Source organism: Copadichromis virginalis, linkage group LG8, assembly GCF_057382275.1.
Source record: "Copadichromis virginalis isolate Kocher_CV1m ecotype Utaka linkage group LG8, C_Virginalis_male_GT1.1, whole genome shotgun sequence".
Taxonomy (NCBI): Eukaryota; Metazoa; Chordata; class Actinopteri; order Cichliformes; family Cichlidae; genus Copadichromis; species Copadichromis virginalis.
In genome coordinates this window covers 22,132,648-22,147,483 of record NC_140625.1, presented here as the reverse complement: position 1 = coordinate 22,147,483, position 14,836 = coordinate 22,132,648, and the positions used below count along the sequence as shown (strand labels likewise).

Here is a 14,836-nt window from a genome sequence, read left to right as displayed (position 1 = left end):
GGCGGTATAATAAGACAATTTTATTTCGCCTTCAGTTTCTGTCTTCAACAAATGAAAAAACCCCCAGAAGAGTGATGACCTGAATATCGAACATTTTGAATGTAATATATGCCTCTTCCTAGCCTTGAAAGTTTTGCAATTTTACAACATGGACAATGTAAGAATAATTTAGTCTGGATGTTGTTCATAACGGCTCTTTCTTTCATGTAGCAGCCAACAGCAGGATAACCATGTTCTTACCATTAGAAATACTTTTTTTTGTGGTGGCAAAGGTGTCGCCAAGGTACAGTGTGCAAGAGACAAAGACTAATGACACCCACTGCCTCGCTCTGAATTCAACAACTGTTACCTGATTTTTGGGACTCTGTATTTGGGGGGCCGGAAGGGTAAACACTAGCTAATGTCCGACGTGACTGATTTGAACATTTGTGTTCTTGCAAACAGCTCTGCTGGGTAATGTCGACAAAAGCAGCAGTACTAAAACAGCTTTATTAGGCCTGTACTGCCTCTGCCAGAACCACAGGAAGCCGTGTTTGCACATGCACTACAACCTGGAACATTTTTAGATATCACCCTGCTGGGATGTATGTGAGAAAGCACATGTTCAGATTGGTCAGAAATGGCTTTAAACCAAACAGCTACCCCAATATAAAGTCAATTAAGCCCATAGTTAAATATAAAAACTTAGGTAACTGTCAGGGGAAATGCCAGGTTTACCACGGTGTAAAATGCCCTGTTGTGCACTGCATGCGAGAGAGTTCAACACTGGACAATATCTGGGTGTGAAAATAGTTTATCTGATGAATTATACATAGTCTTGTCATGGTCATGCTGGGGAGGGAACTCGAGCTGTGCTGGTGGGAAATTAGGGCATCGTGTTTTTTTGAGAGTGTTCATTCTCACCTGTGGAAGATCTTAGCTCTTTTGTCACTTGAAAAGTTCTCTAGCTGCAATGACTCCTGGGTAAGGAAGGCCACAGCCAGATGAAAGTAGTTGTTCCACAGCTGACCCAGACACAGACGGAAAGACAGGAAGATTGCAGCAAAAGAATAGTTCAGAATGTCTGGTTACAGTTGTTCCAAAACAATAACAGTAACAGACTGGATTAAATAAATAATACAATATATTACAAAGTTTGGACATTTTTAAGAAATAGCTCTAACAACAGTCTTATCCAGTACTATGCTACGTGAGCAGGAAACCATTGCAGTTTCATTACACTGCAGTGTAATGATGAGATGGAATCTGTCCAAGTGGACGAAGAGGGCGCTGATTTAGGCCAACATCGTCTAGAGAACACACTACATCAGACAATGACAGAAGCTAAAGTGCAATGGTGTCTGGCTTTTTTTTTTTTTTTTTTACTGCCAGCCCATGCATGAGTATAAAACACAACTCTTCATGATGTTGATAATTTCTAAATTCTCTTTGCCCAACCCATGTGCATTAAGCTATGGAGAAAACCCCACAGCTTTTTCCTTAAACCATAAAGAGGCCTCCGGCTCCAAATGCTGTATGCAATTAACGGTAGAAAAAGACTGTTACAATGACCAAGCTTTAAAAGCAAAGCTCACAGCAGTTCAGTTGTTGACAACATTAACATTTTTCCACATTTCAGACATTTAAAAAACAAGTAGAAAAAGCTGTTCAATTCCAGGGTGAGCAGGTTAAAATATTCAGAAATGCACATAAAATTGCTGGCCATTACAGGGTAATTGATGTTCCCTCTTCACAATTTTTATTTATTTATTTTCTTATGTCTGCTGCCTTCAGTGATCTTTTTCCAATTCAGAAAATCCAACAATGCGGCATCTCCAACAGCCCCAAGATAAAACTACAGGCTATAAGAAAAATGCCACAAAATTATTCCTAAAACTGTTGGGTAATAGTGCTTAAAATGTCAGTGCTGCCTTGTCTACAAAAAACATTATCTTGAGATGTGAAGTGCTGATATCAAGATATTTATTCAATGGTTCAGTTCCTACCTGTAGCTCGAAGTTGGTTTGATCCAGAAACTTCTTGTTCAACACGGCTGCATACTGACTGATGGCCCGTAGGAACACTCTGCAAAGATAAGAAGATTATGCTGGCTGTTTACAAAAAAGTTTTTCAAGAGTATAGAAGAAATGTAAGTAGCTTTTTACTGAAATTCAGCTTTCTAAAATTATTTCATAAAACTGCACCACCGAAAAAACATCCACCTGATTAAAATGATCAGCAATGCTTAACAACGAAAACATCTGAGAGAAAAAAAAGAAAGAAAAAAAAGAGGAAAGTGTTAAAAAAAATGCAGGATGCCCTCAACAAGTATGTATACTAGTCAAAAAAAATAAACACCAGATTGTGTTTGGAATAGATTTTAAAGAACATAACTATAATAACTATATACAGGATGATTAACATAAGATATGGCTTCTTCTGAAAGGGATGCAAGCTGTCACCCCTCTGCGAATAGACTGCACGTGTCTATATCTGGTGTTGAGGAATCGCTCTCCATTCCTGGATGAGCACAGACTATATAATGCAAAGGTCACTGGTTGTGGCTGTATCCATTGAACATGTCAATTTTCCCAGGTGCCTATCCAAACACATCCTTGGCCAGCCTTAGTGACAGACATATCACTAAGGGACATGAAAATGATTTCAAACTTGTATGTTACTTGTATGTGACATGCATTCTACAGTGGGGCAATAAAACTGAAAAGGTCATGCCCACTTTACTTGGAATAAAATAAAATAAAAAGCAGAGTAAGTAAAACGTATTTTAATGTGATGCAATTCATATTTGTGAATTATTTCTTCATTTGAGTTTTGCCTTCAGAAGTTACCTGTTGTTGCCCTACGTGCTGCGCTGGTCCTGAAACTCAGCATGAATTTAACATTGTTCACTGCAGAGTTACCCAATATGAACTCATTTGTTTTAAAGCTGTGACCACACAAAGAAAGAAATATTAACAGTATGCACTATCACGAAGAATGGATGTTTGCTCTTGTGAACAAATGTGTGCTTATAACAGAATAGCCAAGCAGGTTGAATCTCTCTCTCTGACAGACTGAGGTACAGTAGGCTATAGGCACCGGTGAAAAAACATTTGATGAGTAGATCTTAATGAGAACACTGTCTGATGGGTTAATCCACTGTGATGCTGCAGAATTAAATGTTAATAACTTAAGTGGCATGAAGCTTTTAGAGGGGAATTATGACTGCTACTCGCAGAGTCAGAGGTCCATCCGCTATTTAACTTAATTTCCTGGTAGAACCTGCTACACAACAATGTGTGTACCATCTCTAAGAATTAGCAAGCAAGAAAAAAAAACAGTCTAACACAGCAAATTCAGTAATCTGGCTCATTTCATTTAGGGTTTTCCAAGCTTAGTCCTTGCTTCAGCTATTGCGAGCACAATTACAAATCAATAAGACAACAGCAACAGCTGATTGCCTGCAATAGTGGATGAAGATATATCAGATTGGAATAAAAATGGCAAGGTGAAGCAAGGACGATTGTTATGCCACTTGAGTGGATTGCATCAGGGTTTCATGAGCAGACAATAAAGCAGCATTAAGATGTAACGCTCGTGTAACTGACACTGGCAGGTAAGCAGACATCTGCTCCACAGGCAGCCCCGAGAGAGCCTTCTGCTTTTGTCATTGTCCAAGCTAAATCCTTACTGGAACTGGGTCTCATTGTGGGAATTAGCAAATCCACATCCATTAGCTGCTTCTGACTTTAAAATTCAGTTCTGTGGCAGTAAGAATCTTTGGGCTGGAAGGTCGAAATTTCATTGCTGTACAGACCGGGCCGGGGTTTCCCACTGCCCCAAACAGCTGACCTTGAACAGGAATAACCATCACTGTTAAAACAGCAATGTTCTACGACCCGGGGTATTTTAAAGTTATACAATATTCATGTTCCACATTTATCTCCATTGGTGACTAAATGCTATCTGGGGCTGATGTGTGATACACATTACGAGTGACCTTAATCATTAGCTGGAAAGGTTAACTGTCATTGAACACCTTTGGATATGCCATTAGAAGTCCATTTCTTTGGCTCTCTGCCCTCTCAGAACACCCCCGCCATCTCCTAAGCACTGAGACAGCCTATTACCACCCTGTCTGCACGAGCACATGCACCCTCTCTGCACACCTCACTCAATTTTCTGCAGCTGTGAACATGCCAATATAGTTGATACACTTAACACTGGACCAACGCTAAAATGGCTTTTCTTCCATTGCATGTGTGGGCAAAGAAAACACTTAGTGCTTAATGCTTTTGGCTAATTTATGACATTATTTTGTAGATTACTGGGGAGCCCCCATTTAAGCTATTAATTTAAGTGAAGAATACTACTGTATAAACAAAAACAAAAAACAAGCGCTTATTAAACATTTATGGATTGCCCCGTTAAAATAACACAACTTAAATGTTTTTTTTCCCCTTTTCCATATGTATTTCTTAGAGGCTTGCAGCAATAACTAATGCAACTCAAAGTTGCATGGGTTATTAGTGACACATTTTCCAATTAAACTCAAGAAAAAGCCAGACTGGAGTGTTTAAATGGATGCCTACAGGCACAACTACAGCCCTACATGACCTATATTTGCATTACACCAACTACATATTAGTGGGACAACAAGACATGGTAATTGCAAATTTACTAATCACAGGCTGTGGTTTGCATTTAATTTTGATGAAGGTGAGTTTATAATAGGTACAGGGCATGAAATATCCTAAACACCACATCTGCCGCTTTGTAAACATGAGTGATGTAGCAAACAGTTGTAAACGCTGGGTCAAACGACAAAATAAAACACGAATATCCGGGATCTTCATAGTTTTCAGCAAAATATGGCTCGGCATGCAAAAACGCAGCTATGCCCAACCACTCCTTTTTGATCTCCCTTTCTGATCAAAGCTTACCTTCATGTTTCCACTACACCTGCATGATGATCCAGGGAATATGAAGTTTCTTGGGCTTGAAACGTGATTAAATCGTACTAACGTATGCTAACATGAACTGCTTCCCACAAACAAGTTCGCACAATATTGTAGACTCCACTATCTAAAAACCTATTTGAAGCCACCAGTCTGCCTCTGCACAGACATATAATTGGCTTTAACGAACAGACAGGACAGTTCCTCTGTGAGCACATCCTGCCATTAATTAAAGTGAAAAACCTAATGAGGTGGATGAAAATAGAATATACTCTCCCTCACAGTGGGTTCTGACTAAGACACTCCTGACTAAGACCATTTCAAAGAAGATTAAAGGAATTTAGGCCTATTTTCTTTAGTATTAAGTGTGTGTCTGTGTGTGTATTTTATATATATAGTGACATTAAAGATATGAAATATCTAACTATAATAAGATAATGGTCCTTAAAAGGAAATGTGATAGAGTAATAAAATCTCATCTCTGTCTGTATTTCAGTTAGTCAGTGAAGAATTATTATTCATAAAAATGAGTAATTTCTGTACAGTCTATAATTAATTGCCATATTGATTTCAGGGAATATCCTTTGTACCGACACAGCAATCGGAGTGTGAATCATGAGTGTCTGCATAGTACCATTAAGTGTAAATTATACCATCTGTTGGTCTGTTGTGCCACAGCTTTTTTTTCCTAATCTAAAAAAGAAAAAAAAGCCAAATTCTTGTAGAAGAGCTTTGGCTGATTTAAAAAACAGTAATGGTCAGTCATTAAGCAACAGAGAGAAACAAAATGAAGACAGACAGTGACAAACCAGTCCTTTATAACTTCATTACAAATACAATACAAACAATGGTGATTTGCATATACACTACTACTAATCAGTGACTTGTGTGTTTACTTGGCTAAGAACTTATACTTTTCTTGGAATACTGCTACAACTTTGTAATTCCTATAAAACAGCTGGTCCTTTTTAGGGATGGGTATCGAAAACCGGTTCTTGTTGAGAACCGGTTCCCACTGTTTCAATTCCTTGGAATCGTTTGCCACTTTTAAAAACGATTCCCTTATCGATTCCAGTCGCCCCGAAACACGGCGCCTGAGCGGCACAAACGCTCAAAAGTTTGGTTACACTTTATGAGAAAGGATGACAACAGGGCAACGTGCAATACTTGCAAAGTAGAGATTTCATCAAAGGGAGGAAACACTACGAATATGCAAAAGCATTTGCTCAAAAAACACGCGATTGCTTTCAACGAATGTCGTGTTTTTGATCCGCTCCGGACTAGCAAAGCTCAACCCAGCAGCAGCGGTAGCGTTTCCACGTCCTCTCCCGTTAATACTGCAGGTAACTAATCAATTAGCATTGCACATTATGTTAGCGCGATTTACCTTATTACAAAACCTGCTATTACTGTGCGTTGCATTTAGATAACCATGATGAGAGAGACAGAGTCTGGCTGGCTCAGATGCTGGCAGTTCTCGCTGCAGTCTACCGGTAGCGTCTCCTTTCAGGCCAGGATAGACGAATGTCACCGAGCAGTGTCTAAGTTTGTGGTCAAAGGCTTGCACCCATTTGCCACAGCAGATGCCCCCGATTTCACTTTGGTAAGTGAATGTGTTTAATTGTAGGCAGGACATTACTGGATATTCTTGTGTAATTGCTACAGAATAATTTATGTTAAACTTTGTTATTGCTACAGGAGAATATTTATTTTATTATTTTACATATACATTTTTTTTCCTGGGGACCCTGTGACACCCCATTGAAGAGCCGTAGGCTGTGGCTCTCTTAAGATCTCACTGTTGGGTTTGTAAGGCCATGTTACTCCTAAATTTCTATCTTGTTCAAAGAGAAGATATAAAACACAGTTCTAAGCTAATCGACCTTAGTGTTCTCCTTTTTTAAAAAAAAAAAGAATCGATAAGAGAATCGATAAGGAATCGAATCGTTAAACAGAATCGAAAATGGAATCGGAATCGTTAAAATCTTATCAATACCCATCCCTAGTCCTTTTGCTTTTTTTCCCATTTTTTTCATGTTAGGCTCAGTAGGGAAAATCAGGGTACCTCTAATCATCGGCAAAAGAACAAAAAACAAACAAACACAAAAAAAAAACACAAGACCTCCTTAACTTCTGCTTAGGAAGACAAAAACATCACTAACTTTTTAATTAGGCAGCGCAAGGGCAACACAGCACCTCCTACACAGTCATTTTGATACAGTACACATACCGTATCATTATAATAAATATGGTCCATCAAACTGTCAGCGTCAGAAAAATACCCCCATTACTGCTGAATGATGGATGTGCTGTACATTTCAGCAAAACAGAGGATTTGCTTTTTATGCCATTGTTGCCTTTAAAAAAATAACAAACAGGTAAGTTCCTGCAGCTGTGATACAATGACTTGAGCTCTGTCAGATGATCTGCAGCACAGACACCTAGCTTAGGTGCTAATGAGAATTTATCAGCAGATCATGCTTGGTAATTGAGTTCAAAGAGCATCGCCGATAATGATCATGAGCTATTTGCATAGGTTTGCTGAATAGACGGCCTATCTGCCTGTGCTCTGAGATAATGCAAGGTCAAAAACCTTCATTATCTGTCCAATTAATTAAATTAGATTACCTTTATTTCACATACCTGATATAATATCAGATCTATTTAACTGTCATTATATTTTAACCCAATTTTCTCTTCTGTGTGACAACTTCTCCTCTAATGCAAAGTGCAGCTGACTCTGGTTAAAATTGATGTCCTTTCCAATAGGCTGTCAGAAACCAAACAGCTCACCCTAGGAAAGCTTTAATGACTCAGAAATATCACTGGGGTGAGTCAAAGTATCGCTATCATGTGTTAGACCTTACATTCAGAATGAGGGAAAAACTTTGCCACTCCATTTGAATGTTTAAACCACTTCTCTAAGAAACTCTTAAAACTACAAGGATAGTGTAAAAAAAAAAATCAATGCATCAAATATAAAACTCAAAATCTGGATTCACAAATCTGAAGTAGTGACTTGTAATCGCCTGAAAATGTTATAAAATTTGTCATAATTTCAAGTTCTAACAATCAACAGCTAATCAAATGAGAATTAGAAATATTACAGAAGTAATTAAAAGCCTTGACCCAGCCCTCATTTCTTTATATTTTAAACGCCATTCTTTATTGGGATTTCTAAAGTGGTCTAAATACAAGGATTTTTAAATTTTATTTATTTTTGTGAATCCACTTGACATTGACCTATGAATCATTCGAGCAGACTCAAAAGATGAACCACCTGCTGTATCTTTAGACATTTCTTTCTTCAGGAGTGGAGAAGGATTTTTTTGTTTTGCTTGTTGTTTACTTATTAAGCCTTAAAAATTGTGAGGCAATTGGACAAGTGAAAGGCAAAAGAAGAAGTGGCAGGCCTAAAATACTATCTACATTAGTCAAACAGTATCTGAAAGTCATGTCCTTAAAAAACAGGAAGAACTGACACATGACCTGAGAGACGTCATTATTGAAGCCTGGGGAACTGTTCCTTTCCTTTAAAGAAATTAGAAAGCACAGTGTCTGTGAGCTGAACTGAAATCATCCTCTGACCTCCAGGAAAAAATAAAAGCCTCTTATAACTTTATTTTATTCATTTATTTATGAATGAAAAGCACTGTGCTTTGAATTGACAGCATGTGCATGTGCTATTCATACATATGTCACAAGGACTGTATTAAGAAACTGGTACAGAGTACAGACTAAGTAAATGTTTGATCTGATGGAGGGAGATATTTGTGTTCTCACATACAGCGCTGCCAGGTTACTGTTGAGAAAAGTTCAGGGGTGCAGTTTATGTGTGAAAGCAGCTTTAGTTTAGTGTGACAAACTGAAATATGGCCCTCATGGTGCTATCAGATAAAAAACTCAGTGTTTAAAGATCTGTCTGGATGAACTCGCAGGCCAGTGAGGGCCTGTCTGTTATGCAAATAATGTGATAAAAAGCTGCAGTCCCTTTGACTCTGCAGCACCAGGCAGTATGATGTTAGTGTTGTAGCAATCAACCATGCAGCAGCCTATAAACACAGAGACCTGAGATGTAACAACGACAGCATGCGCTGCCTTTCATCCGGGGGAAAATTTTGCAAGGAGGTGAGAAGATTACTAATGAGGTAATACAAGCAGGATTCAACAGAACTCCAGACACTGGTGAGCACAGAAACTTTGTGAACTGGGGTCAGGCAGTGTTGGCAAAGTTCATGTTGAGCAACGATGAGATAATGAGGCACAGTTAAATTTCTCAAATGAGTCATGAAACAATTATAACGGATTTTAAAAAGCAAACTTTTTCAACATTTTGGCTTATTTTATGGTTTAAAAACTACTGATATGCCTATATAGATAAAGAAAATTAGATGAAACCTTAAATGCTTCTCAGGCCACAATGTTTCACTCAGTATAAAATACTGACTGATCTGAAATATATGTTCCATAAGCGTATCAGTGTTTTAAAGATGACATGGGGCCTGGGCATGTTAGCAGATGGGCATTCATGCTATGGGTACGCTTTTAATTGATGCTGAGTGCAGTGTGCAACAGTGCTCGTTTGAATGCCAAAATAAATACACATCAAATGAGGCTATTAAGTTTGACATATTGTTGATCTAAAGACAGAAGTAATTGTGCGAAAGGCGCAGTCGTCGGGTGTACTACAAACACGTCAGTTATGTTCTGAGAGGACAGACATAGATGAGGTGCAACATATTCACAATGTCTCCAGTGAAGCATCTGCCATAGAGTACTAAGCAATACTTACATTATACACAACAGAGAAAAAGTAATTTTTCTTGTCTGACAATAAAAGTAAATAGTAATAAGTCCCAGTCATCTACAAACCTGATGTGAAAAAGGAATGCACTGTACAAACTTTAATTTCTATTTAAAGCCCATGTGCACTCTAAATAGGATGGGAATACCTTTTGATCAATATAGCAGAACTATTATTATATTATTTTCAAATATAATAACTAGTGCTTTCAGCATTAATCTCGTTAAAATTAAGTTTATGCCATAACCACATTAACACGGCAAATCTCCGTTAGCGAGTTATAGCGGATCGCCCCGTGCGTTAACGAGCTAACCGCGCTAACGAGCTAACAACACTAACGCGTTAACGAGCTAACCGCGCTAACGCATTAACGAGCTAACTGCACTAACAAGCTAACCGCGCTAACGAGCTAACCACACTAACGCGTTAACGAGCTAACCGTGCTAACGCGTTAACAAGCTAACCGTGCTAACACATTAACGAGCTAACTGCACTAATGTGTTAACGAGCTAACTGCACTAACGAGCTGAGCTAACAACGCTAACGCGTTGACGCCATGTAGCCCCACGCATGGGGCGATCTGCGATAACTCGCTAATGGAGATTTGCCGTGTTAATGCGGTTATGGTGTAAACTTCATTTTAACAAGATTAAGGCTGACAGCATTAATAATAACTAAATTAATAGTTGTGATTTCTAATGGAGTATTTCCACATTGTAGTTCTTGTACATTTCCTTCCTAAGTAGAAGTATTCCTACTTAGGGCTCCAGTATAGTAGCTGATGGACTGTTTTCCTACACAAAAAGATGCCCTGCTGGGTTTTGATAATGACTTAGATAAAATCAGAATGAGAGAAATAACAGTGGGTGTTATCACTCTTTAGGGGGCACTATTCAAAGGCTAACTGGCTTTCACTCCGGTATACTGCAATCCATGGGCAAAAACTGGCCTGGGCAAAGGCTGATCATCGAGCAGATACACACAAAGTGCCAGACATCAACACAAACTTCAAATAGTGTACTCTGACTGATGTGTGAGAGTGGTGTGCCTGACATGTAAATAGTAAATCCTTGAGTGTATATCAAGATGTAAGATCACCTTACAGTTTTTAACGCATAGAGCAGTATAACATTATGCAGTACATCAGGCAACGCTATATCATGAAACCATATGTAATGACACCGCAACAGATTGTAGATGTCATTAATTCTAAACTGCAAATGAGGAAGCAGACAAAAACCAAACATCGGAGAGTGACTGCGTAACTTCCACAGATTTAACAAAGCGGCATGGTTTGAAAGCTATGGAAAGGTCAGACCTTTCTTTTCAGCTGACAACACTAATGCTGTGAAAAAGAGTGTGGACAGGGTGTTTGGAAGGTCTGGTATAAAACATCTATGTAACGACATACACTGGAAGATTTATTCACCAACTGCTTTTACTTTGTAAAAAATCTTCTTTGAAATTGCATCATACTATTAACTAAAATGACCAAAACAGTGAAGATTATAAAGAGATTACTGTGCTCAAGACCACTTAAACATTTTCAAGAAAGTCTGGCTCTGTGAAAGCAAAATGTAAAGAAACAAGGGATGGCTCAAGACTTTTGCACAGTGTAGTCAATTGGAAAAATAAAGACAGTGCCAGGTGTGACAGGTGTGAGCTTTGTCTTTAAAGACAGAAACAGCATCCTTATTTCAAGGCTAACAAAAATTTCAACAACTGCTGAAACTGACTAAGGGATGTTTTAAAAGAACCCTAAAATTTCTCTGCAACTAGACCACAATCAATTCAGAGGTTTTCAAATAGCATTCGTTAAATAAAATTGTCTTTACAACAAGAAGATTTCAAATCAGACACCCTCAAAACCACAAGAACTGTTATTTTATTTGGTGAGTGCTGATTTATACATGGGGACAAAGGCGACAACAACATCAGTTTCAGTCTTTTTAAAGCCCTTCATCCTTCTTCCCATAGACCTGCCCTCAAGGACTAGGATTAGTCTTTAGTCATTAGTCAACTCCAAATGGCAACCATCCAGCTCCAGAAACCCGATCCTAATGAGTCTGTGTGATGGAGTAGGTTAGAGTTAAGGAGCTGCTTCTTTAACTTGTTGAGGCTTTCATCTTTTCATCTGCCTTGCAAGCTTCTCAAAAAACCCATTCATCTCAAAGTACTATTCTTAGTCACAATTAACACAACGCCACAAATCGTTGGTCTTATTTTGTGGAATTAACTTTTGAGAAGTCCATCTAATGTTAATTCAAATCACAGCATTAAAATATGATGGAAGTAGCCCTCTGAGACATGAAGGGTATATCATATATTCAATTGTGTGTTGCAAAAATACAGAAGACAGTTTGGTTTTATCTATATACAATGCCCTTTAAAAATGTAAATAAATATATATATATAAATATATCAATTGATTTAGCTATGGCTCTGAAAAATATATCACCCAATTTGTTAAATATGTTTTTGTTGTTGCAGTAATTAGAGAGTTTAGAGTGTTTAGAGAGTTTTTTTTTGCAGTAATTACAGCTGATCAACAATTTTTACTCAATCTGTTCTCAATCAAGTCTTCTGGTTGCTTCAACATTCACAGCTGTTCAAGTGCTGTGTCTTACAGCTGAAAAAAACACTGCCAGTGCACATTGTTCTGGACGTGATTCTCATCTCATTAGTGGTGCTATCACGATGTGTGGAGAAGAAAGAGCTGTCTGCTGGTGCTGGTGAGCCACATGCTGAATGCGGCATGTGCAAACTGCTCAGGAACCAGCGGTATATATTGTATAAAAGTCTTGAGCCACCTAATTTCTTTCTAATTTCTTTCTATTTATAAAGAACTTAAAAGTTAATGTTTAACCCCTACCCCTCTTGTCCTCTTGGAAGTTTTTCCTTAGAGTTGCTGACCCACTATTACTCATTCAAGTCATCAAATGAGCCACAGTGTGGAAAAAAAGCCATGGGTCATTACTGTCCACGGGGCCAAAGTGTGAAACCCCTGTAAAGCAGGTGGTTATGGTTTAGCTGTCAATGTAAGTCCATGGTCACTGAGGTCACATGAAGTTGTAAATGTTGGTGGAAACAACTAGAAAGGGATCAAATGAGTGCTCCGAAGGCTTGGTGCTATAAGCCACTACCTCTGCTTACAGTGAATATAGATGGTCTCTTTTTGTTCATCAAAAGGTGTCATCCAAACAATGAATGGTAATTTTCTGCATCTTTCAAATGTGGATACGTTTTAGATACTGTGGGGTAGTGGGCTTATGGAACAAGACCCAGCAGCCACTAGCCACTGTGAGCTGATGAAGAACTGTGAGCTACCAGTTGTATCCCTATTGTTGGCAGATTCATGCCGTGTGCAGCATAATTCAGATCACAGTTTGCAGAATGATTTAAAATGGCTAGTTATGAATGAATATGATAGTGGCTTGTTTTCCTAAACTGTCTGACCTGCACTATTAAACTATAATTAACCCCAGTAACAAAAGTTTTAATCCACCAGGACTGAAATCTCCAAGTTTATTTGTTAAAAAACACAAAGTAACTTCAGAACACAGATCGAGATAAAGACATGGTTCAAAGTTTGTGGAGGATGTTATGAATTTAGTCTGTCTTTAATCCTGTACTCAGAAAAAGAAAACAAAAAAGGAAGGGCACATGAGGTATACCAAATACTCCCTTTTCTGTTAGATTGTTAATGTAAAACATTTACAGCTCTCTTATGTCACCTTGAGTTCTCAGTGTGAGGAGCAGGAAAAAACATTGATCAAACACATTCTGGAGGATGGCGACAAATAAAAGAGTTTTTCTAATTTGCGGCAAAGCCAACACCTGCAGTATTCAAACAGACTCGAGTATAAAGACTGTGAGATCAGCCAGACCTTGACAAGCTTATTTTTCATTGAGCTGAACAGCAATTTAACTCCAGCAAGTGGCTGAATATATAAACTAGTATTCAGAATTAATCTCTTTCCAGCTATTTGCTAACAGGCAAAAGCTTGTTGGGTAAGATTCTGCTGAGGCAGGAGACTGAGTGTGAATCAAAGATTCAAACGCGTGCTACAAAGTGTGATCTTAGATTCAATTGCTCAGTGAAGCTCCTCACACCCCCAAAGCTGTTCCGAAAAGTAAAGGATCACAATCGGTATGGAGTGTGTGAATAAGCTTGTGAGACCAACACACCATGGCGTCGACTGCTGGTGTGCTTTGCGTGTGGCTCAGTAGGGTCCAGCACTGAGTTATTCCCTGGTATTTTTGCTCAGGTTAAAGCAGAACAGATGTGATTATCACATCTGCGGGATACCGGGGAACACGCTCATGAAGCTATGCCAAAGACTTCAGCAATGTGACTCAGGTGGCAGACAATGTCTGTTCTGAATTCCAAAAGGAATCTGGCTTGCAGCAATCCGACGGACTAATGAAAGCACAAGAATCTAAATTGAATAAGCAATGCAATCTCTAGTCAAATGTCCTCGCTGGCAATGATGTTGGAATGGTTTTAGAAAGATTGGGCAGGGGGTGAAAACTGCTCACAGTAAACTAGAGGTTGCTGCTATGAGCTCTGCACCTGCCATAAATGGCCACTTTCAAGGTGCCCAAAAGGATTAAGCTCGAAGCATTGCTATACAATTCTGTTTGTGTGAGATGCATATTACCTTAAATGCTTTTAAAAACTGGTATTTTTGATGGCATTGTGGAAGAAAGTACAAACTTTCGCAATTCTTAAAACAGTTGGGATGCTGTGTAAAATGTTAATATATGTTAATATAAACAGAATGCAATGATCACTTAAGATAGAAAACATGTTGAATGTTTAAAGTGAGGCATTTTACTATTTCATGAAAAATATGAGCTCATTTGGAGTTTAATGACACCAACACATCTCAAAAACATTGGGATGGGGCCACCAAAAGGCTGGAAAAGTAAAAGAAACAGATGGAGGAAGATTTTTCAGCTAATTAGGTTAATTGGCAAGAGGTCAGGGAGATGACTGGGTATAAAAAGCAGATCTTGGAGAAGAAGATTTTAACAGAAGTGAAGATGGGCAGAGGTTCACCAATCTGCAAAAAACTACATCTACAAATTTTGC

At 38.5% G+C, this 14,836-nt stretch overlaps 1 protein-coding gene across 2 annotated transcripts in view; it reads right to left on the bottom strand.

Annotated features, from left to right (window-relative positions):
• The window catches only part of dock1 (dedicator of cytokinesis 1), a 199,328-nt gene that overhangs the window by 43,016 nt on the left and 141,476 nt on the right, over positions 1 to 14,836 (bottom strand). For both annotated transcript variants that reach the window (XM_085466543.1, XM_085466544.1), the window contains exons 30-31: positions 1,986 to 2,064; positions 904 to 1,004 (exon numbers count right to left, since the gene is read on the bottom strand). In XM_085466543.1, the coding sequence (XP_085322669.1) occupies positions 904 to 1,004; positions 1,986 to 2,064 (180 nt within the window). The remainder of the gene's footprint in view (positions 1 to 903; positions 1,005 to 1,985; positions 2,065 to 14,836) is intronic.